The sequence below is a fragment of the Ochotona princeps genome, chromosome 1 (genome assembly GCF_030435755.1).
Source record: "Ochotona princeps isolate mOchPri1 chromosome 1, mOchPri1.hap1, whole genome shotgun sequence".
Classification (NCBI taxonomy): Eukaryota; Metazoa; Chordata; class Mammalia; order Lagomorpha; family Ochotonidae; genus Ochotona; species Ochotona princeps.
The window spans coordinates 2,428,381-2,453,759 of NC_080832.1; the positions used below are offsets into that span (position 1 = coordinate 2,428,381).

General features: G+C 43.7%; 1 protein-coding gene across 3 annotated transcripts in view; it reads left to right on the forward strand.

The window, feature by feature from the left end:
* PDE10A (phosphodiesterase 10A) overlaps positions 1–25,379 on the forward strand; it is a 244,064-nt gene that overhangs the window by 150,070 nt on the left and 68,615 nt on the right. For all 3 annotated transcript variants that reach the window (XM_058678443.1, XM_058679547.1, XM_058679001.1), the window contains exons 4-12: positions 1,513–1,633; positions 2,868–2,917; positions 13,435–13,575; positions 15,824–15,979; positions 17,122–17,172; positions 17,811–17,869; positions 19,827–19,878; positions 22,545–22,687; positions 24,848–24,940. In XM_058678443.1, the coding sequence (XP_058534426.1) occupies positions 1,513–1,633; positions 2,868–2,917; positions 13,435–13,575; positions 15,824–15,979; positions 17,122–17,172; positions 17,811–17,869; positions 19,827–19,878; positions 22,545–22,687; positions 24,848–24,940 (866 nt within the window). The remainder of the gene's footprint in view (positions 1–1,512; positions 1,634–2,867; positions 2,918–13,434; positions 13,576–15,823; positions 15,980–17,121; positions 17,173–17,810; positions 17,870–19,826; positions 19,879–22,544; positions 22,688–24,847; positions 24,941–25,379) is intronic.

Sequence of the window (25,379 nt, forward strand, 5' to 3'; positions counted from 1 at the left end):
CTGATTGTTCCAGGGTGGTCTGTGGGGAAGGTCTCTGCTGGCCAGATCTGGCCAGATCAGATTTCTGGGTATGAAGTACCGCCATTGGGCCATGGCCACGACCACCTTCCTGAATTCAGGAAAACCCATTGAGTGGCAACAGTTCCCACATACATTCCTAAAATTCAGGGTTTTTGGTATACTCTGGCTCCCCTCATGCGAATGTGCTTGCTGCTCTTGACTGTGGTGTGTGTTTATGGACATAACCAGGGGGTGGGTAAACGGATCACCCAGAATGCTAGCAATGCCGTCTTGTTAAACCACTGAATGCAAGTATGGGTCTGGGCAAGTTCTGAGCTTACAATGGTTTGATTTTGGCCACTTTGGGTGACGGGTCTCAGCAGCCCCACACTAACACACTGAAGTCAAAATCATGGCGCCTATGAGCACCTAGGCACTGTTTTCTAAGTTGACTGACTGTCTTCCAGGAAGATTGTCAGGCTCTTCAGGCAGGGATTCTGTTCTGTTCTCTCGCAGCTCTGTACTACTTAGAAGATTGTTAGAGTACACTGTCAGGATTCTTGATGAATTTTTGTGAAATGATCAACTAGTTCTTTTTTTTTCTTAAATTTATTCAACAAAAATCTAGTGGGGTTTGTGCTCCAGAGTAAGAACAGGTGATGGTCTTTCCAGAAAGAAAGATGCTTGAGTGGCCTTGGCAGGGAAAGGTGACCGTGGTGGAGACAGGGAGGTAGAGGGTTGAGATGAAGCTTTCAGGTTGGCCAGAGCTTGCAGAGCGTGGGAGGCCACCCTGGCAGGAGTTGTGTACAGTTCCAGTGGCGGCAGGGAAAGCCCCAGGGTCATTTATTTAAATCTGGGAATGATGGCCCGATATTTTGTTTGTCAAGTTCACAGTGTTTGTGGTTTGGGAGATCATTTGGGTTGGGGAGCTTTATGGAAGTTAGCCAGCAGCATCTTCTTTGCTACTCAGTAGAAGAGACAGTGCAGCTTGTCGTGGGGCGGGCTGGGGACTGCTGGCTCCTCGAGGAGCTGTTGTCACTCTGGCACCAGGTTCAAGGGTAGCCTGTGGCATTGATGTGGGACAGCATGCTGCGGGTGCAGGTGCCCACACAGGCCTCCTTCTGCTGTGCGTTGCACTGAGATCGGACAGAGACCGAGTGGGCAGCAGTGAGCACAGTGCCCAGGGACAACATCCTAGCATGCCACACCTCTCCACGTGGAGACATGCAGGGTTCTTTTCACTGATTCAACTGTCAATATGTTATTTAAAATATAAGAAGCAAAGTTGTAACTTCCAACATTTATTACTGTAAATAATCAGTGTAATTTCTATCTGTATTTCTTACGAAGTAAGAAAGGATAGCTGTTGTGTCCATCTGTTGTATGCAATCAAATGGGCTATCTAAAGGCAGCCAGTGCATGGAGCCATACACATTAGTCATATGCTTTACCAAGTAGATACTTTTTATTGGATATTACTTAACATTGCCTTTTTTTCCCTTTAATTCAAAGTACCAAGACACAAATATGCAAGGAGTTGTATATGAACTAAACAGCTACATAGAACAACGGCTGGACACTGGGGGAGACAACCAACTGCTTCTCTACGAGCTCAGCAGCATCATCAAAATAGGTAAGGCGTGTCCATGTTCCTCCCGGAGACCCCAGGCCGGACATGCCTTCCCCCAGCGCCACAGTGACAACAGCTCACTTACCTAGAGGCGTGTGAAACGCACTAATTTGCTTCTTCACTTCTGTCATTGGACTGCGTGTTAAGTAAGCATGTTTTATCATGAAACTACAAGACTGAGTCAAACCTAAACATTCCTGGATCATGTAGGCTTCTACAAGTGTCTGACGTATGAAGGAATCCATTGTGTCGTCTAACACCTAGTCTTGATTGGAAAGTGTTGTTCTGTTGAATGCATTCACATGTTTCTATGCAAAATCATTGACATGTAAAGGAAACGGAGCTTTGAAATTGACTCAGCCGTTGAGAAAACTCATGTAACTCTGGTGGAATAGCTTGTATAGTGAATAGAATGAAAGAAGCTATATCAGAAGCAATTTTACAGAAGATATACTTTTCTCAATATATGGCTTTCTTGTGACACCCACTATGAAAATTGTGTCTTTCTAATCTTACTTGAAAATAGAAATATTCTTGGCCCAATAATACTGATAAGATCCATTATATTTTCAACCATGTGCTAAATATTATATGCATTAAATCGACATATTTGTTTTACCAACTCATGAAGTGGTTTCTAATACTGGCACCATTGTGCTCATGAGAAGGCCATGAAACAGAGCAGCTTGGTGTCTTCCCCAAAGCACACAGGTGAAAAGGAGTTACACAGGAGCTTAAATTCAGACAGGTCCTGTGAGAGTGATGCTGTTAACTCCTGCACAGGTGTCGTTCACAGACGATCCTCCCGGCATTTCAGGTGAGACACAGCAGGCTCACTTCCGGGGACCAGTCGGTGAATGCATCACGCTTTCCGGTCGAGGCTCATTCAGCATTTTGAATATTGCTTCTGATATCTCAACAAAATTTAAATGCCATTCACTGATTCTCAAACCTTGATATTTACAGTTTGAAAAAGACACTGTTATGCAGTACATTGAGCACTACGTGTATTTGAGGATGCTACATCCCCCTAAAATTTGTAGCTATTAATGAAAAAATATACAACTTGATTGTATGTGTTAGCAAAAGAAGCCACAGGTTGACCTGCTGCGTGCCCATTGCTTATGGTAACATATGCATTCTGGAGGTTTCTGCGTGAGCCCAAATGTTGAGAATTCACACCCGGTACCTGCTCTCACTTCCCTGCTCAGTCACTTCCCTGTTTTTACTTTGGCAGCTACAAAAGCCGATGGATTTGCACTGTATTTCCTTGGAGAGTGCAATAATGTAAGTATCTAAATTTAGAATTTGGTGCTCTAGATAAGACAACATTAGCTCTTGAAAAAAAAATTCTCTTATATTACAGTTGACTAATATCCATGCCAGGAATAGGTACTGTAAACAAATTTTGTGTTTTGTTTCTATTTGTGGTCGTTACCAGTCGGGGATTTTTACCCATGTGACAACATTTATGTATAAGCTCTTGCAACGGCCGTGTTTGTTTGCTTTGGTTTGCACTGGGCTGCATTGCCAGTGGTGTCTCGTGGCCGAGGGCGGTGTGTGACAGCTGCTCCAGCACTGTGCGCTGGGCCGTCACAGAGCACATGTTTTCCACGAATCGTTGTCAGGCGTTGCTTGCATGTCACCACGTGATCAGCACCTCTTTGCCTTCTTCTTGCAGCTTTGCAGGTCTTAACCTCTTCAGTCCTTTTGACAGCTGTGGTGTCCTAGCTAGGGAACATCTGCTGACAGCCACTGCTGCCTGTTTCTACGTGACAGATTGGCTCATTTGCCCATTTTCGTGGAAGTACCTTTGGCAGGTGCAAGTGTCAAATCCATTCTCGAATGAGATTTTTACTGCCCTCAAACCCCAGAGCTTACTTCAGCATAACTTGATTTTCTGACCAACTTTGGCAAGAGTATGTGGCTTCATCCTTCAGCCTGAGCTGCTAGCTGCTCTCTGTCCCAGCACTGTGCAAAGTCGCTGGTGACACTTTTCACCTAGAAAAGTCCTAGCTCTGTCTCCTGTCACATGTTCACCTGGGAGTTGCTGCCGGGCGGTAGGCATGGCTAGGAAGTTGTTGGTGCCCCAGGAACAAGCCAACTGTAGGATTTAGTGACTTTTATTTCCTTTTAGATCTCTGGGAATGGCTTCCATTCTTGTCACTTCAGGGTGTGTGAAAAAATATTCGTAATGTCTGCTTTAGTTTTGATGGTTTTTGTGAAAGGCATCCGCTGTTCGCTCCCCAGGCTGCAATGTCCAGGCCTGGGCCAGGCTGAAGGCAAGGGCCAGATACTGCATCTCTCGTGGTGATGGAAAACCAGGCACTTGGGCCAGGCCCTGCTGCTTCCCCAGGCACCTGGCAGGGAGCTGGAAGTGTCAGTCACGTGGGGTGTCGGCGTCGCAGGCCCTAGCTTCACCCACTGTACCACAGTGCTTGGGTTTATTTCAGGAGTATTGCACAGGCTAGCTAACCTTCCACACTGCTTGCAGAAGAAGCTCACACACTTTTGAAATATATGCTAATTGTGTGAAATAAATTGGACATTGGTACACGCATTTTTCTCATATTCCTTCTTTACACATAAAAGGCTGTATTTTTAAATTTTATTTGCATAAGGTAAAAAAATCTCACACCTGTCACAGTACAGATGTAGGAGCCTAGGAACTGCCTGCTGTCCTGGCCACGCACATTTCCATTTCTTTTAAATGAATTACTTTCTTTTAAAAGACAATGTGTTGGGCTCGGTGCAGTAGCCTGGTGGCTGAAGTCCTCACCTTGCACATGCTGGGATCCCATATGGGTGCTGGTTTGTGTCCCGGCTGTTCCACTTCCCATCTGGCTCTATGCCTGTAGCCTGGGAACGCAGCCAAGGATGGCCCAAAGCCTTGGGAGACCCAGAAGAAGCTCCTGGCTCCTGGCTTCTGATCGGCTCAGCTCCAGCCATTGCGCCACGTGCGAGATGAACCAGTGAAGATCTTTCTGTATCTCCATCTTCTACATCTCACTCCTTCTTTCCTAAATCTGACTTTCCATTACAAATAAATAAATCTTTTAAAAATTCCATTTTTTTAAAAAAAAAAGATTTATATTTATTGCAAAGTCAGATATACAGAGAGAAGGACAGAGAGAGAGGAAGATCTGCCATCTGCTCATTCACTCCCCAAGTGGCTGCAATGGCTGGAGCTGAGCCGATCTGAAGCCAGGAGCCTGGAGCCTCTTCCAGGTCTCCCATATGGGTGCAGCGTCCCAAGACTTTGGGCCGTCCTCGACTGCTTTCTCACCCACAAGCAGGGAGCTGGATTGGAAGTGAGACCACCAGGATTAGAACTGGTGCCCATATGGGATCCTGGTACATTCAAGTTGAGGACTTTAGCCACTAGGCCACCGCACCAGGCTCAAAAATTCAATCTACTTACCAATTTTCTTAAAAAGTGGCCTCTTTTTAATTATAGCCAGAAAGTGTTTCTTAAATAACTCAATTTTCAAGACAAAAATTGTGTACAATAGGAACAAAAATATATTAGCACAGCTCAAACAAGCTGAGATAAAATTTTTAGTCTGCATACATTAACTTGATTCAAATAATAAGAAAAAGGTGGACCAAACTTGGCCGAGTATTTAAGATGCTGAGATGCCCACATCTGTTCTGTGAGTGTCCAGGTTTGTGTTGAGGGTCCACTGCCAGCTTCGGTTCGTGTGTGTCCTGGGCAGGTGCCTGGCACTCATGTGGGAGACCCAGGCTGAGTCCCCGGCTCCTGCCTTGAGCCAGAGTCACTTCGGGTTGCTGTAGGTAGGTAGAGAGTGAACTAGCAGGAGAACTCCATGTCTCTTTGTCTCTGCTTTTCAGATAAATGTTATTTTTAGAAAAAAAGATGAAGATGAGAAGCATTCTAGAATTTACAATCTCTTTCTTCTGTATCTGGAAGCAGAGGCAGCCATCTGCTGGCTGCGAGAGCTGCGGCTGGGTAAGCAACGCCAGCGGCCAGCAGCTCTGTGCCAGTGTCCCTTGGGGTGGGTGACAGGGACGAAAGTGCTCGGGGCATCATCCGCTGCTTCCCAGAACACGTTAGCAGGAAGCCAGAGTCGGAAATGGAGCTGGGATGTAAACTCCTGGCAGGGAAGACAGGGTACAGGCCGTGGGCAGTCCGAGCATATCTTAAACGCTACATCAAACACCCACCGTGGAGTTACTTAAAAAGTAATAACTTACTTTTCTTGTAAGTGAAATTCAGTCATTGTTGAAATTGAGGTATGAACTATAATGTAAATAATATTTAAACGTGCTAATGGAACTCACATACCATAGTCTGCTGGAAAAAAAAGAATTAAAAAAGCAAGCATGGAAAGATAAGCAGAAAACAGAGAGCAAACTAAATATTTAAACGCATCAAACAAAGCATACAATAGATCTGTGGAAATTAACTGCAAGAAAATTGAAAGTGTAATAGCCACAGCTATTAAAAGAAAATTCCTGGGCAATCAGGTGTATGAAAATCCAAATTAGCTTTCATTCCAGGAGCAAAGGCAAGCAGGTGCCATAGGTTAACCACAAAGGTTGCTGCAATGAGTGAAGGAAGGAGCTTGGCAAACGCCACTTGGTCTGAGACAGTACAGTGAAGGTGGGGCTGCGGTGAGGTTGGTATAGCCAACGTTGGTGGGTTGAAATTTATGGAGGAGAGTGCTGTGTCCGGTGCTCTTGTTTCTGCTTGTTGAATTCTTGCTGTAGTGCGAGATTAGCCGGTGTCTGTGAAGTGAATCGAAGGTGTGCTATTGCAAAAGCAAAAAGGAAAAGTACGGGAAAGAAGGCGGAAGAAGGTGTGGAGGGAAGCATCACGATAGAGTCATACCTGAAATACACGAGATACACAGGAGCTGTTCCCTGTAGAAAGAGGGGCTGGAAGACCACACTCTGTGTGTGTACACCCCCGTGGTAATTGTAGGAGTGTTTTCACTTGCCTGATGCTCTCCAGCGGGTCAAGCTAACCCGTGCCTGCTACCGTCCTGTTCCCCGTGTTCTTTTCCACCTGCCAAGCCCCCAGAGAGGAAATGCCCGAGTTTTGAAACGCCCTGAGAAATGCCTCAGCTCCAGGCACGCCCCCATCTCTCCAAACTTTGCCAGCCCCTGAGCGCACCTAGCGTCCTTAATCTGTGAAAGTGGGGCTGGGCGGAAAGACTGGGTGGTTGCCATGTACTCTAGCCTGCAGTTGGCCACCTCTGCTCAGTTTATTAATCATTAATGCATTTGATTAAACCATGAAGTCCTTAACAAAATGAAAGCATTATGCAAAGGAAGCTGGTAATTTAGATTTCAATGCAGGTGAATGTGGGGCCTCATTGCCCAAGCCTGTCCACATGAGTCTAAATTTGTTTACTATCTAGCGCCATCTAGTGTTTGGAGATGAAAATTACAGTGCGTGTACATATTTTTCATCTTTAAATTCATCTTTCTGTTTATGCTACTTCTCAGAGGTTTTGATATTTTGGTTTTATTTTCTTTCATTTGAAAAGGTTTTTTCTTACTAGTCCCCCGCCTTCGACTCATAGGTCACACAGTAACATTGTTTGCTTCAAGAAGGTTTTTGGTTTTCTTTTTCATTTCTTCAGTGATACATTGGTCACTCAGTAACGTGTTACTTAACTTCATGCTCTTGTTAATTTTCTATTTGTCATCCTGTTGTTGATTTTGTTTTATGGCTTTTCATTTAAGGGGATGTTTAGTAACTGATTAAAACATGGATTTGCGCCCTTTTTTTTTTTTTTTGGTTAAAGTATTTCTAAAATTTAACTGCTTGTTCATTGAAGTGCCACAATTGTCATCACGTTTTCTGAGATGATCTTTGCTTTGCATGTGGAGAGGGGATGAGAGCCAAGTGTTGACCACTGAGGATCCCTTGGGCAGACGGCAGTCAACCAGACGTTCCCATTTCACTGAGAAATGGTGTTTTATCAACTTGATTAGTATGATCGTTTCTGTTGATTTGGCACCAGTTGACTTCTCCAAGTTCACTTTTCGTCATTTGAATGAATTTTTATTGTATCACTGTATCAAACCGTTGACTACTAGCTTATGTCACTTGCCTTTAGAAGTATGCATTATTTTGCTGTTATGAAAACATTGTCTCTTTCTCAAGTATGTAGAAAGAAAGCCTATTTCGCCCTTGATGCTTCCTGGTCTCTGACCGGATCTCCCACCCTTGGGGCAGTCTTTCTTCTGTGGGTTGAGTGACAGCTCGAACAGGTGCATTCCCGAGCCCTGCCCCAGGCTGATGGAGCATTTGCTCATGTTTGTTGCACATCACGTGGAAACGCTAGATAGAGCCTACAGTTTTTATATTAAATTAATGAGGCTGTAAAAATATAAGAAAATATAAGGCATTCTACCCTTAGTTCTTAATTATAATCGTTTTATGATTTTTTTATAGCCCCTGGAATTTTCCTTACCCCCTCACAAGTTCCCTCTCCCCTCACTGAGTTCCTCTATATTATTACTGTAGTATAGTTCTTCATACACAGTCATATGTTCATCACTGTCGGCATGGACAACGGCAGAGAGTCCAGCATCCTCTTGCCTAGATATAGTAAACAGTTTCGTTGGGAGTCCATCTTTAGTCTGGAAGTACAAATGCATACTGCATTGTATCCTCACATCTGGATATGATAGTCTCCATTACACAGCTACTATACATCCCCTTAAATGAAAAGCCACAATGCAAAACCAACAATAGGAAGAAAAATAGAAATTAAAATCGACATGAAGTTAAATAACATGCTACTGAAGGAATAATGTGTCACTGAAGAAAAAGGAAATCAAGAACCTTCTTGAAGAAAATGATGCTACTCTGTGATCTATGAGTCAGTGAAGAATTTAATTAGAAGAAAGCGTTTTGAAGAGATGAAAGTCACACACAAAAAATCAAAATCCATGAGATAGTTTCCACTGATCTTTGTTGGTGAAATGATATCTCCTGTAGGCGACAAATAGCGGGGTTTTGTCTTTTTAATCCAGTCTGCTAATCTGACATTTGATTGATGAGTTTAAGCCATTTATGTTCAGGGTTAATATGAACGAATGAGTGTTTTAGCAATGGTTGTTCATAGATTTAGTCTTCTGTTGTTATTTCACTTGGATGTTCTTGGCATTTGCCTTTGGGTTTGGTGGGCGCTATTCCTTTTCTCTGTTAAGAGAACATCTTTGAGAATCCTTTGTAGGGCAGGTTTGGAAGAGGCATATTCTTTTAACTTTTCTTTATTATGGAAGAATTTTATTTCATTTTCAAAGACAAAGCTTTGCTGGGTATGTTATTTTGGGCTGACAGTTTTTTGCTTTTAGAATCTGGAACATGTTGCGCCATTCTCTTCTTGCCTGTAGTTTCCGGTGAGAGGTCTCCTGTGAGTTTAATTGGCATTCCTTTATATGTCAATGGATTTTTTTCATGTGTACATTTATTGATCATTTCCTTATGTTTGATTGAAGATAGCTTGATTATCATGTGTCGTGGTGAAGATCTCTTTTGGTCAAGACTGTTGGGAGGGGCCTGGCAAGATAGCATAGTGGTTGAAGTCCTCGCCTTGCACACTCCAGGATCCCATATGGACGCTGGTTCTAATCCCGGCAGCCCCACTTCCCATCCAGCTCCCTGCTTGTGGCCCGGGAAAACAGTCGAGGACGGCCCAAAGCTTTGGGATCCTGCACCGCATGGGAGACCTGGAAGAGCTCCTGGCTGCTGGCTTCGGATTGGCTCAGCTCCAGCTGTTGTGGCCACTTGGGGAGTGAACCATTGGACAGAAGATCTTCCTCTCTGTCTCTCCTCCTCTCTGTATATCTGATCTCGTAATAAAAATAAATAAATCTTTAAAAAAAAAACCAAAAGACTGTTGGGAGTTCTGTGTCCCTCCTGGAGGTTATTTCCCAATTCTTTCTCCAGATTTGGGAACTTTTCCCTTATTATTTCATTTAATACCTTTTTAAACCCAGCTTCTCTTTCTGCACCTTCTGCAACTCCCATAAGTCTTATATTTCACCTTTTAACAGTGTCTTTCAATTCTTTAATACTTTTTTTAGCTTGACCCAGGTCTGCTTCCAACTTTTTGTTTGATCCTTCTGGCGACAGGAAATATCTTCCAATTCTGAGATTCTTTCTTCTGCCTTCTTCATTCTATTTTTGAGACTATCTGCTTTTTAGTTTGCTCCATTGTATTCTTAATTTCTGACATATCAACTTTCATTTGAGTCATTTCCTGTGTAACATGTTTCTTAAATTCCTTGAATGCCTGCTTTACATGCTTCTTGTTTTTGGTAGGAAGCTTTATAACAAGTTTTTTTGAATTCTGTATCCCTCATTTTCTTGATTTCTTCCTCATTTAACTTTGAGGTTGACAAAGGCTTTTGCTCCTTTGCAGGGAAGTCTTTAGTAATATTCATTGTGCCTCTGTCTCTTCTTTTGCTCCTGGTGATTGTACTTCTGGTTAGCAGATTCTTCTCCTTGGGGCAGGTTTCTAAGCTCTGTCACCCACAGTTCTATGGTTTGATTTAACTTATTGCAGTTGGTACATGGTTCTTTGTTTTCAGTCACTTGTGCCACTCCCTCTAGCAAGTTCCAGGTCTGGGTTCTTATGTTAGATTTCTACCATGGTCTCTGTGGTCCCAGCTGTTGGCTCTCCGCTCTTCACCTCTTGTCATACCATGTTGAGGCTTTACCGTTGTCTCTACAACCTATTTTCCCACTTCCAGTTGGAGTAGGTCCCAGGATTAGGGAGACACCAGGTGTCCTATATAGCTAGGTTGTTGGTGGTGCTGATCTTGCTGGAACCTGTTAGCCCTTAGATTTGAGGGCCACATGGACCTATTTTGACCAGTATGATGCCATAGTTGATATTATTTTCCTGTGGGATCAGTGCAGTTCACTGAGCTGAGTGAGGTTGCTGCCAGCTCAGTGCATGTGCAGCTCACTGTTGTCCCTGCAGTCTTTGTCTTTCCACACTGTACAAATTGTGTCTGATGTGCCACTCTTAGAGTTCATGATGTGCTGGCCGTCAGGTCTGAGGGCTATTTGGACCTATCTTGGGTGGAACCTGTAGGATGCTATGTTGGTGCAGTTCACTGAGCCAGAATTGAGCTCATTCCCAGCTCAGTGCATGTGCAGTCCTGTCCATAGCCTTTGCCTCCCTATATAAAATAGCACCTGATTCAGCTCTAGGGGGGCAGACTTGGCTTTGAAATCTACACGTCTGGGTCCTGTTGCTCTGTCTCTGGTCTTGGTCAAATCAAACAAATCAGTAGGACAAGCCCAACTGGACCTGCCCCCCCTTGAGGCTCACAGACCCAGCACTCACTGCACAGGCTGGTCAAGGCTCTGGACCAGGTGACCTGTGCCCCGCTGGACCCCTAGCACCCAGGGCTCTTAGACCTAGCCCTAGCTGTGCAGGTGGGCCCAGCACCCAGGCCAGGTGGCCTGGGTCCCACCTGACTCCCTGTTGCTGTGGCTCATGGTCCTAGCACCCACCTTCCCCTGACTGTCTTGGCTCACCTCACTTTGGCATCTACCAGCGGGAGCTGCAGCCTGGGTCAGACCAGCCTGCCCCCAGTTCCAGCTCATGTGGGTGAGTTCTGCAGCCCCACCAACCCCCAGTTCCGGTCCTGATGTGATCTGGCCAGTGTTGCAGCCCGACCTGGCCCATCCTTCATCCTGTCCTGTTTATTAGATCTGCCAGTGGATGTGATGAACTGGCCTCGCCTGGCCAGCTGTCTGACCTGACCCACACCTATGCCAGTGGGTGTTGTAACCTGGCTGGTCTGAGCTGCTCCTTCCCTTGGTTGTTGTGTTAATCTGTAAGGACTGCATCCTGACAAAGGAGTTTCCCAAGCTCCTCTATCAGATCTCCTCCCAATGGCAGATGCTTCACACACTGTGTGTATTTGGCCCAAGCAGACTTTGTCTACTTCTTGTCCTGGCAGGAACAGTAGCCTTGCCCAACCAGCTCAAACCATTCCGGTTTTCACTGTTGGGTGCTACAGCCCAGCAATACCTGGTCCACAGCCAGACACAGCTCTCACGTGGTTCAGACACAGCTCTCACGTGGTGCAGTGGAAGGCGAGACCTAGGCCAGCCAGTACTCTACCCTTGCTGGTTCTCATGCGTACCAGTGGGTGCTGGAGTCTAGCCCAGTCTGGCACTCCCCAGACTCAGTCCACACCCATGCTGAGGGAAACTGCAGACATGTCCAGCCCAGACCATCACCCCCATTCTGGCTCTCGTGCTCACCAGTGGGAACTCCCGCCCAGCTAGGGCTTCCCCTTAGCACTCCAACCAGGCCTGTTCTCAGCCACAGCTCATATGTGTGCCAATGTGGTGGTTGTTCCACAGGCATGAGGACCCATATGCCCCAACAGATTCTGCCTCCAGTCCTGATCCACTCACATGTTTCTTAGTGGTATGGCCCAGCCACACATTTCCCATGTACTGTTCCAACTCTCACTGGTGGGCACTTTGATCCAACCCTACCAGGAATGCCCCCATCCCAGCCTCAGTGTGTGCCTGTGATGGTCAATGCTAACTGCTCCAACTCAGGCCTCCTAGGCGATGAACTGGTACTTCAGTCTGACCCTTAAAGGTTCTCCCATTCTGCGCTCCAAACAACCCAGTCTCAGCACCCCTGCTTACCTGCTAGAACAGTGGCAGTGTCCATGGAAGTCTCTTGGACATGAACTCTCAGTTTCCTACACGCCCCAACCTGTGCCAAGCACAAGATCCTTTATAAGCCCACACCCCCAAGTCCCCAGAGCATGTCACCGGGCAGCCAGAGGACTTTGCCTGGCACCTGGCTGCCTGACCCAAGCTGGTACCAGCTGCATTTAAGCCACTGGAGGGGTGAAACTCTTGGGTCAGGAGGCTAGGCTGTGCCCCCTCCCACCAGCTGAAACTACGTGTAGCTGAGTGGTTTTGTTTTGACTGGCATTTTTTATTAAACAGAAAATTTAGGAATAATAGTTTCATTGAAACAATCATCTTATTTTTAAATTAATTAATTTAGTAACTCAGAATTTGCTTCTCCAATCTGCAGGTTTGAAAAAAATTTGAAAGAAAGCACAGATCTGCCAAGATTTTTGCATAGATCGAAACAGATTCTTCCTTGAGAAGAAGCAGTGCTGTGGCGTGATGGGCCTAGGCACTGGTTGTGATGTAGGCATCCCAAGTCTTATGGCCATTCAAGTGCCAACTGTGACTGTCTCCATCCAGTGAGCCCCTGGAGTGCCTGGCAGGCAGGAGGCACTACCCCAAGTCTGGACCCTGCCACCCACACTGGAAGCCAGGATGGATTTCTGGCCACTAAATAGGTTTGGCTGAGACGGGGCCATGAAGGCTACAGTGACCAGTGGGTGAAAAATAACCCCCCACTCCCTCTCCTCTCACTGTGTGACTCTGAGACTTGTACCCACTGATCATGTCTTCAGGTACACCTGTTGACACACACACACAGGAAGCTTGGATTTGAGGGTTTGTTTTTCGTCACAGACACATTTTCCCTTATTTTGCTGTTTGTCCAAGTAGGAAGCCATGTCAGTGGGCTCTGTATGAATGCTTCTCTCAGACACCTGCTTTGAACCTGTTTTGTACAAGTTGCAAATATGAGAGACACTTCTTCCCTGGGTTTCCCCCTCTGCTTTTTTGGAAACACCACTTGCTGTTGTCCATGTGTTCTTTTGATTGGCTCACAGACTTACCACGGGGTGAGGCAATACCCACGTGCCGTTTGAATACTGTGTGACTGTCCAGCCAACTCCTCCTTTCTTCCTCCTAGAGCCTGTGTGTGTTCACGCCCCCTGGGTTGAAGGAAGGCAGGCCCCGGCTCATCCCCGCTGGGCCCATCACCCAGGGCACGACCATCTCTGCGTACGTGGCCAAGTCGAGGAAAACGCTGCTAGTAGAAGACATCCTGGGGGTAACTGACACTGTGACTCCTCATGACACTTGTAACCTCTGGGCGCTGTTTAACCGAAAAGCAGGATAGAGAGTTTTGTAAAAAGACTTTTTCATTCGAAGGACAGATTTTACAGAGAGAGAAGGAGAGACAGAGAGGTCTTCTATCGGCTGGTTCACTCTTCAAGACCACAGTGGCTGGAGCTGAGCTAATGTAAAGTCAGGAGCCAGGAGCTTCCTTCTGGTCTCCCACATGGGTGCAGAGGCACAAGGCTTTGGTCCATCTCCCACTGCTTTCCCATGCCATTCGCAGAAAGCTGATCAAAAGTGGAAGAGCTGGGAGGTAAACTGTTGCGCATATGGGATGCCAGCATTGTAAGCACAGGACTTGCATGAGCCACTATGCCAGCCCACTGGATCATTTTATATTGTAGTTTAAGCCATCTCATTTTTAAACAGCAATGTAGCAGTTCACACACACACGTATATGTATGCATGAGTTTATATGTGAACTCTATTTTTGTGCTCAGAAAAATTATATTTTAAATACCGCTAGGAGCTGCATTTGGACAATTCTTATTTCAGTACATGGCAGTATGAATAACACAGAAATATTTTTAGCCATGTTAACTAAATGACTGCTATTTTGTGTCTCACATCTTGCCAGGATGAATGAGAGTAGAGATGAGTTAGCTACTCCATTTGGCAAACGGCTCCAACTTACGATGGAGTGCCTCTGCTATGTTTTGGAGTGTTGGGCAGGGCCACTGCAGGCTGCTGGGCTGGCCCCTGACTCAGCTGGCCTCAGGAAGGTGCTGGTTGGTCTTGGAGAGTCCCAGATCTTTTCATGTCTTTCTCACATTTCCAGGAGTTCCAGTCTGGCAGGTACACGTGCAGGTATGACTGGAGTTCAAGAGAATCAAGTGTTTCAGCCTCTTTTTCTTCAAAGTTAGTGCTTTGCTTTGAGCCCAACAGGACACCATCTTGAGGATCACTGAAAACGGGCCTGGATACACACACACTTGGTGCAGTGGGGTGCTGTGAGCAGCCCCAGTGTGCACAAGAGGGCACTTCAACACATTCAGGGGAATATCATTCAAGCATTGGGTTTTGGGTGCCGAAAGAAAATTGAAATCTGTGCATGTGAGGATCATAGAAAAATTCATGCAAAGTATGTGTTACAAGAAAAACCAAACCAAAACAAAACAAAAAGCTATGCATGGATTCTAAGTTTTTTGCTCCAAAATAGCCTCCATCTTTCAATTTAGTTTTCATGGCCTTTTTAAAAGTGAAAACTTTAAGACAGTATCACCATATGTAATATTCTTGAAAAATGAGTTACAAACACATACTCTGATGTAAGGAACTGGGTCTGCAAAAGCATTAAATTGAACTCGTGAAATTTAGGCTTTAATTTAATTTTGCCACGGAGCACCTGTATGAATTTCAACAAATCAGCTAACTTGTTCCATTATGGAAAAAGAATAAAGAGAAAGCAAGAAAGCAAAGTTTAAAGTAGTTACTGTGTTTATTCTTATTTGAAAATGACCTGTTGTGTATGCAAGCTTCAAGTGATCTTTACATTAAAAGTATAGATATATAACATTGATTCATGAAGAGATTCTAATTTATGCCTGATAGTTTCCACAGGCAGAAATGAAATAGGGAGGAGTGTTTGTAACGTTATTTCATTGTTTTCCTGTGTTTTTTTTTTTTTTTTTTGCCTGATTGGTCCAAGCTAGGAAATTTATGAAGTGGAAGGAGCAATTTCCTTTCTTATACTACATAATTTATAATCATTAGATGATTTGAATGCTTAATATGGGCTTTGAGATTCAATTATAATGTCTGTAATTTACTTAGCATTTCGTATTGTTTTCACCTTGAAAATAGCAGGCAAAGATGTTTATACGTGCTCCGGTGTGTGTTGGGAATAATGTTACTCTACAGTTACCTGTGAAATCCTGAGGTGAAATGTTGCACACTGAAGATGAGACACAACACCTCACACGATTGCTTTGCTTATTGCATGAAGTATTAAGTACTTCCAGAAACATTCAGACATTGAAGGGGCGAAAGGTTCGTGTCACTATCGATTAGCATTTTTCTGGAGCCAAGCGTATGAAGCCATCGTCATGTAACTGACCTCGGAGAAGATGGGCCTGTCTCTGAGGACAAAGCCATGGCTGTTTGTCATAGAAAGAAGAATGGTAACTTCGTGCTTCTGTTTCTCTCACCGATGTGACCTTTCCCCTCTCACTTGCTCTCAGGACGAACGATTTCCGAGAGGTACGGGACTGGAATCAGGGACTCGTATCCAGTCTGTTCTTTGCTTGCCCATTGTCACTGCCATTGGAGATTTGATTGGCATTCTCGAGCTGTATCGTCACTGGGGCAAAGAAGCCTTTTGCCTGAGTCACCAGGAGGTGAGGTGTTGCACTTGGTTTGTTCAGGGGTTAGCTGTGCCTCCCCCACAGAGGGTGCCTTTATACAGTGCTTGAGTGGGCGCATGCATATGTAATGTCACAGTGGGCCTGTGTCACTTAAGTTATTGCGGGTTTTAAAAACCTGCCTTTCCTGTTTGGTTTTCCTTGTCTGTAGAGGAAACTGGTGAGATTAGGAGTGCAATACTCTTCTTTCTTTTAAGAATGCACTTGTAACAGTAAAAATATGCCACACTCGGAGCTTTCACGCCCTGGCTGTCACTACAGCTTGTTAAAACTAGAAGGTCCAGTGCAGTGTCCAGCATGTTTGGACAAGAGTGAGCTTCATTCACTAGTTACTGGATTGGACTGGCTTCCTAATACTATACCCAAGTTTATCACAGCCCGTATGAACCAAGTCCCCACCATACGTGAGCTGCCCTGTCCACTTGCCTGGATGACCTGGTCTCATGGCCTTGGCCCCATGGGGAGGCCAGCCGCACCCCCTCACAGCGCCTCCTGCAGGAATCTCCTCACATGTCACTTTCTCCTGGGGCCTTCTGTAAGTTCCTCTGCCTCCAACCCACTTCTTTGTCTTTGGAGCCCTGCTACCATGGAAGGTGGGAGGAACCACATGGCTCAGCTGTCTGGATTTTCCACAGGGTGACTCTGACTTGTTTGTGCCTGCAGCGCCTCTTGGGGGCCTGTTTCGTGATGGACACTCAGTTGAAATGTGTTATGTGCATCAACAGGGAAGGTTTAGAACCTCTCCAGTGGTATCTACGCTCTAGTTTTACTTTTTAGACATGCCTAATCGATTTCAGGATATCGTTAAAAGCCTTGTTCAAGATTACCTTTGTGCCATGGAAACAATCACTTTGTTTTAAAATCATGCATTCATGATTTCCATGCTTTCGGAAACAAGGTTATCTTGCTGTATATCTTAAGACAAATGAGCAGGTATTAAGCTTAAGTAAGTGGGAGAGGAAATAGAGAAGCTTGTATATGTTTGGCCTTCTGCGTTTGTCGTAGCAAAGTTCAGTGACCTTAGAAAAGTCTTCATGTCCATTGATGCTAGTTTTTTGTCAGGATGCGTGTATGCTGCTAATGAAAGCTTGTCTTCTATATAAATATGTTATTTTTAGGTTGCGACGGCAAATCTTGCCTGGGCCTCGGTAGCAATCCATCAGGTACAGGTGCGTCTTTGGCTTGGTTTCCAGGGGTGGAGCATTGGGGACCGGAGTACAACGTACACCTATTTAATCTATTTCTAAGTACATTTAATTTTTTACTTTTTATATGCTATTGTGTTCTTTATCTAACCTTGGATATACTATGAATAATTATGGTTTACACACATTTATATATAAATGAGAAATTTTGAAATCGATGTCTTGATAAATTGTTTGCTTTTAATTGAGAACAAGTATTCACAGAAAATGACAGTTTCCTATATCATGTCCCTGTGATATATTTCCTAAGAAAGTTTTGCTCTCAGCTAAGTGGTATCTAAGGAGCAGGTGGTGCCACTGTTTCTTAACCCTGGAATCTAAGATTCACAGTTTCTTTATGCCTCCATTATAAAACGTCAGACCCCTAGCCTGTAGGGTTTTGCGGTGATTAAGAGAGATGCCAAAGGCTTTGGGAGCCTTATTGCTGTGTTTAGCTTGTAAGTGTCCCAGAAACGTTAGTATGTCTCCTTGTTATAAAGCAGGTGAGTGAAGTGATTGTGCTGTCCCTTTATTCAGCGACTACTGTGAGGGATGTCCTGGTCATTTCCTTATTCAGGGAGCAGAGCTCTCTTAGAATTAATAGGCACTGGTTTCCATGGCAGGTGTGCCGGGGTCTTGCCAAACAGACGGAACTGAATGACTTTCTTCTCGACGTGTCAAAGTAAGTGCTCCTTCTTGGCATAGTAGCTCTCACTGATCGGCGGTGGGAGCTGAGGGCAAGCTCTGGCAGGGATGGCCTGCTGGCTGGTGCAGCCCGTCCCTGCAGGCACAGCTTCACCGCACGATGCTTGGGAGGAAGGGCAGATCACGCTGTGGACCCCACAGTTGTATTCTCACCGTGTTCATCTCACAAGTCAGGGCTCACAGATGGACATGTACGTGCAATGATCTTGCCTTTCAGTGTGACCCGTATTTTCTCAGTGGGCTGACTTAGAATACATTAAAAACACGCAATAGCTTGATTTTTTCCCCGAGCATAGTAGAAGAGTTCTATTTTTGTAATGCTGTCAGTAAATTACAAATAGTGTTATTAAATCTTCTTATTTATACTACCTCCAGCATTACTTTTGAGAAAAATACTCTACTTCTCTGAAGTTTGACCTGGAGGAATTATTGGGCTGGCAGTGGAAGCTATTATAGATAATTCTTCAATTCTGAGTTGGTGCTGCTTTTGATTTTTTATATAGGGGAGACGTTCTATGTATTTGACTCAGATCATTAATTACTGAAATGTAAAAATTACAGAATATGGTGATTCAGGGTCCTGTCCTCCTGACAACTGATTCAAGAATTCACAGGCTTGATCTCCCATGGTCTCTGGCAGCATCAGTGTTGTGTTTAGTTTTGAGCCAGAGCAGTAGGGGAGAGTTTCTGGTGCAGCAGTCCAGAGCCTGTTGGGGACATGCGCGTCACACTGGAGAGCAGCTGACGTTCAGTCCCCTCTCCACTGTCTGTTGCAGCAAGTTCTTGGAGGTGGCGGGGTTCAGGTGCTTGGATCCCCTGCCAGCAGCCAGGGCGCTTCATACACACTTCTGGCCCCTGGCATCAGCCTGGCCTCTCTCAGAATTTGTTTAAAAATAATGTACAGTGGGAACAGGTGGAGACTCTGGTTACCGAAGCCAGCCTTCCTTCAGGCAGAGTTAAATAGAATGCTTCTGGGACACATGGTAGCAGGGCTTGAGAATGCGTAGAGAGGAAAGCAGTGAGCCTTTTCAGGCCAAGGCACTGGAAGGTTTTGCAGCTCCCTCAAAGTAGCTGAATACCTCATCTTCTACTCTCAGTCCATTTGCCTGAGTGTAACACTGATTCACTGCACCAGCGTCTTTGTTACACATTCCTCAGCATATAGTGTAATGAAGTGCATTCTAAGTTCCGGGGGGGCTTCAAGCTAAATAATTTTCCCTTTAACTAAGGGAAAATTGCATTACTGTAAGTTATTGTAATCTTGAGTATGTTGTTACAGTTCTCCAAATCTAAGCTGAAGGCATGAGCTGAGCCTGGAGCGTGGATGTTGTGTGCTTCATGCTTCCAGTGTCCCGTGTGTCTGTTGTCTGTACTGAGTGTGTACTTCAAGGGGTGTGCTATCTGCCTCCCACTGACTGGACATTCATAAATAATGAATATACATTTTGTTTGTCTGGTCATCTTTGTTATTATTTATATTTTGATGTTTCTCAAATTCATTGCACTGCTCTCTCAATTCAGTTTGTTATTTTAACATCGTATAGCTTTCAGTGATAATTTACATTTAACCTGTTAATCAGGCTTAGCCAACTTAAATATTAGTTTCAGATGAAAGTTGTGAATGTAAGTATTAAATATTCATGTGTGATTTTTGTGAATTGCTTGAAACTTCCTCTTTGCATTGATACATACCAATGAAGTAATTAACAAATGTATTCCCAGAGAATAGACTTTTTAGAGTAAGGCTGATAACTTTCATTTATCTGTTTAAGACTACATCATGGATTGTTCCCTCGAAAGTTGTGAAACGTAACAACATATGTCTTTATGCTTTTTATTTAATTATGGGCAAAATCAGGGAATGTATTCCGAGTTTAAAATGCACTGTTATCTAAATCTGATTACTTACAGGACTTACGTTTTTATTTTTCCAGAACATATTTTGATAATATAGTCGCAATAGATTCTCTGCTTGAACACATAATGGTATGTTGTCATCTGTTTTGAAATTATTTTATTTGCTGTGGGAGTCCTAAAGTATGCTATAGCATTCTAATGTATTGGGTGTGCACGCTTTATGAGACATCGCAGAAAGCAGTACTTAGGAATCCACTTTGGTCTGTCTGTAGCTCCACAAGCGATTTGCCAGGACTTGTGCCCATTCCAGTGGATTGTCTTTTCAGCTTCCTGCCAGTGCTTTCTGAAGCAGCAATAGTGACAAAGAAGTCTAGCTTTGGGTGTTGTTCTGAAGAATCCATTGCTGAATCAGATAACCTGAGATTTTACCTGACTGTATCTCTTAAGAGTATTGTGGTTTTTACATTTAGATTTTTAAAATCTGTGATCTCTGCCCTTATTGACATAATATTCCAATAAGGGCAACGAACGTAGTCAAATGGCAATATAGGTAAAAATTACAGTAATGATCTGGGCGGTGCTAGAACATTGTATCAGAGGAGATGAGAGGAGTGAGGTTAGGTGGGAATTTTTCATCGTCAGGGAAGCAAGTCTCCAGATTGCCAGGTGATCATTTAGTCTACGTCAGTGTTTTTCAGTAAGGTAAATCTGTCATTATGGAGAATGTTTATCTTTACATCAGAATGCCCTGACCATCACAGATATGTGCAATAGGTCTGTACCGGACTGTTAGGACAAGTAGAGATGTATCTGCCTGTTTTCAGATGCTCCCTGGCCAGGTGGGTCAGCTCCTAGTGGTGAATTAATGAATTAGAGTTTAAAATTATTTTAAAATTGGTTTTCAGTTGTTTATATATTCCCTACCTTATCTGAAAATATCAGATACTTAAATTATCTTGGGAGAATCAAAAGTGGGAATTTCTGTCTTGTATGAAGTTTCTGTGAATACGGAGCCTGATGGCTCAGATTGTATGTTCAGGAATACGTCTTGTTACTTCTGTAAATACTTACTCTCGGGGGGTCTTTCATACTTCATGGCACTCTGCCCCATTTCCCAGAAGGTGTGTAGTACTGATTATTCCCATGTCCGTAGCTGAAGAACTCTAAAGACATACACATGCATGGAGGTTGGACAGTGTGCTCTTGAATGAACATTAGGCTGTAGAAGAAATCAAAAAGAAAACATTTCTTGAAACAAATGAAAATCAAAATATAACCTATCAAAACATATGGGATCCAAGTTAAGAAGTGTTAAGCGGAAAGCTTGTAGCAGTGATTGCCTACAAAGCAAAATGCAAAAGTATCAAATAATCTAAAAAAGTATCTCAAAGACCTATATAAACAAAAGCAAATCAAATCCAAATTAGTTGAATGAAAGAAATAACCAAGTAGAGAGGAACTAAACAAAATATAGATTAAAAATGCAAAAGTTAGTGAAATGAACACCTCATTTATAAATCATTGGCCAAAACAACAAAGAGAAAATTAAATCCATAAAATCAGACATGAAAGAGGAGATGTTATAACTAATACCACAGAAATAGAAAGAACCATTAGTGAATATTATGAATAACTAGGCCAAAAAAATTAAACATTTAGAAAGAATGGATAGATTTATTTTCACATATGATCTATCAAAATTGAGATATAAAGACTTGGAGAACCTGGAGAGATCAGTAACCAAGGGTGAGCATGGATCGGTAATAGAGTCCAAACAATAACAACTCAGACCTGGATTGCTTCACTGATGAACACCATCACTCTTTTAAGAAATTGCCATCCTTCTGAAGTGACTCAAAATAATCGAAGAAAAGGCACCCGTCAACACTCATGCCAACAGGTCGTCATTACCTTAATTACAAAACTTTACAAAGGTATCACACACACACACACACACACACACACACACACTCACTCACACAGACAGAGCTTTGGCCCGTTATCCTTGATAATCATGAGGGTTTTTCTATTTTCCTCTGGCCACCAGATGGCCCTTGATCATCTTGCATGATTTTTTTGTTTTGTTTACAATAGGTGTTTCTCTTTGAGAAGTCTTCATCTCTGAGGAATAATTTCATGGCCAGATCTATATAATAAAAATTGACAACATTCTCAAAATAGGCAGTTATAGCATTCATGACATAATTATAGGCCCAACTCACTAAGGAAGATGGGAGATGTTAGGCACTAGAGAAATATTTTTGAAGGACATAAGCAAATGAGGAAATGAATATACTGTTTTTCATCTAGAAATTTAGAAACGCATGTTTGTTATAGAAGCATTGGGGATATGTATACTGGACCCATCCTTTGCTAGCCATGTAAAAGTAGGTCACATTTCTGTCAGTGTCTCAATTTTCGTAATATGTAAATAGATAGCATTTCCCCATGACTTAACATTGGTATGGTGAGGAATAAACAAATTAATGTACCTGAAGTATGTAAATGTACGATGCATGATGAACATGTAATGGTTAACGAGGTGGGCCTCAGCTGGAGAAGGACCCTTGGCAAGTTAGGCCGGTGGCGGCTGACCAGCAATGCAGGTGTCAGCTCTTCGTTCTGAAGCGTATCTGCTGCCGTTAACTCGAAACTGTGGCTTCATCCTTGCTTACTGTTATGTCTGCCCGTGCGGTCAGGGTACAGCCTAACTGACATTACTGTTCCTTTCATGGTAAAGTTTCCTTTCACAGTGTGTTCTCATTTGCTAACTTTGCTTTGTCATTTGCCTTTAGATATATGCAAAGAACCTGGTGAATGCCGACCGCTGTGCCCTTTTCCAGGTGGACCACAAAAACAAGGAGTTATATTCAGATCTTTTTGATATCGGAGAGGAGAAGGAGGGCAAGCCTGTTTTCAAGAAGACCAAAGAGATAAGGTATAACTGACACAGCATGTCCTCTGCGCTGAGTCCACACGTGTAGGTGTTCTGCTATCCACCTTTCTGTACCTATCCACAGGTGTGCTGGCAATGCTTGTCATACTGTGATATCATTCCCACTAGGACCCGCCTCCTGAAGGTAGTACTTCTGGGAATGACATTGCAGTGCCAGCGAAACCACGCCTGGAAGCTTTAGCGTCAGTCCTGGAAATGCCCTCTTCCGGAGGCGGTCCTTTTGGAAATCTTGTTGGAAAATCTTACTAGTGCTCCCAGGTAGGTCAAGGTACGCTCCACCTGGCGTCTGTAGGCTTTCTCATGATTTGGAGCAACAGGGAAGTCAAGCAATTTGGCCCCCATCCCTTCCCAGCCCGTGCAGCCTCTCATGGTCCAGACGGTGATGGAAACTGATCTGGTAGCCTTGTAACTGAACCAGTTGATTAATCTGCAGCACGTTCTGGCTGCGCCGCGAAACCTCCTTTGTTATTTAAATGGAATCTATTGTCACTTTGAAAAGCAGAGCAGAAATGATATTGTTGGTGGAGGTGGGCATGGTGGCTCAATTGTACCGCAGCCTGGATATACACAAGGAGCACTGTCCTGGAACGTTTAAGAATTAAGCTCAGCATTCAGAAGTTAAAGATGCTGAAGCATTGGCATTCCTTTGGCTTTCTGTATTTTATTTACAGTTTGATAGCATACCATAAAGCTCTGTGGTCATTACAACACGCAACTAACATATTGTTCCTTATTTAAGATTGTCGTTTGTTGGAGCAGTTCGCCATACAAGGAATTAGTGTCTTTAGAAGTGTGTCTCACCAGGGGCAATTCCAATTTTCTTTCCTTGACTGGCAGAGCCTGTATTCCATAAAGATACTATAAGTTTCAGAGTTTTTCAAAATGAATGTTTCTGAGTGTATCCGCTGTGTGTGTTCATTTACTTAAGGCATTCTTTGCTGAAGGTTTGCGTGCTCCTTGGCACTTCTGTTGTATATCTGTTTGTATTTCTGCGTGTAGGAAGACAGGCAAATGTGGCTTGCTCTTACTCTGATGACTGGACGGGGTCAGCATTATGTAAGGGCATCACCCCTCTTAGTAATGGGCCTCTCAGGAGACCAGCAGCAAAATACACAATCCGAATACAGTTTACAGCTCTGACTGCCCTAGGCCAACACAGAGAAGCATAAATCCTCAAACAGATTGTGATAGCCTAGGTGCCTGTGGCACTCTGGCTCACTGTGCTCTTGGTATTCAAAGCCGGAAAGCAAGACAGCAGACCGCTTACGTCCTGTGCAGTGTCTGATTGGCTCTTTAATGGTCAAAGTTCATTCTCTTATGTCATTTCTCTTTTGAGCTGTCATGCTTACCTGTTGAGTGATGTTCTATTTCAACAGGGGTTATTTTGTATCAAGTTAAAAGTTTATATGCTGATTACTTTGAAATGTTGAAAAATTGATGTTGTAGCTAATAAAATTATAGAAATAAGGGCATGTATAGTGATGATAAAGAAAATTATTTGTCAATATGGGAATGTGGTTACAACAGAAAAATATTGACAGCATGTAATAAAACAACTATAATCAGATAATGCTAATACTTTGATTGTTTTAAAAATTAAAAGACAAAACCCTAGCAGTTGTGCAGCATACTGCAAATGGAGTAAAATTCAAGCTCTCGGGGAGATGGGACCTGTGAGTTTGGTTATATAAGGTGAAGAGCACAGAGGTGCGGACCCGCTTTCTAGTTTACTGAGCTGCTAATGTGTTAGGGTTGTTGACGGGTTTTGAGCACCTGCAGACAACAGTTCACACCTCACTGAGAATCTTCTAAAATCTATGCTGGTGGCATTTTCTAGATTAAGAGATGCATTGCAGATGGGTGGGATTATTACTGGTCAGTGTAGGATCACGCTGGCTGATTTTCAATTTCCATTTATACTCCAATAATTTTTAGTTCTATCTTGAAAAAGGTTCTCAAGCGATTGGCATATAATGACTTGCTGCTGTATTTTTACGTTTTGTGAGAAGATGATTTAGGAGCTGTAAATGTAATGCTAATGTGTTTGAAACAGTGGTTTTTATTTGATAGTAGTGAATTGTTTCCAAGTGGCTTAGCAACATCTGTATTTAACTGGCCTGCCCCTGTCTTTCATATGTGCAGATTTTCAATTGAGAAGGGCATTGCTGGTCAGGTAGCAAGAACAGGAGAGGTCCTGAACATCCCAGATGCCTACGCTGACCCCCGCTTCAACAGGTGAGCAGCGCTGCCCGTCCCCTGGAAGGGGCTCCCTCGGGGTGCTGCTTGGCCACCTCCTCTCCAGGGAGCCCCACGTTTCTGTGTTCTCTCTTCTTTAAATGATTCTGTCATCAGCAGTCAGTGGAGTCCGATGTGTAGGAAGTTCTTAGCCATTAGCGTAAGATCGCACCCAGCAAGACATGCTTAAAAGTTTTGATTTCCCGAGCTATTGTTTCTTTTAGTTGATAATTTTAAACATTTATTTATTTTTTATTGGAAAGGCAGATTTATGTATATAGGAGGAGAGACTGAGAACGATCTTCCATGCACTGGTTCACTCCCCAAATGGCCACAATGGCTGGAACTGAACCAATCTGAAACCAGGAGTCAGGAGCTTCCTCCGGATCTCCTGTGTGGGTGCTGGGTCCCAAGGATTTGGACTACCCTCTGCTACTTT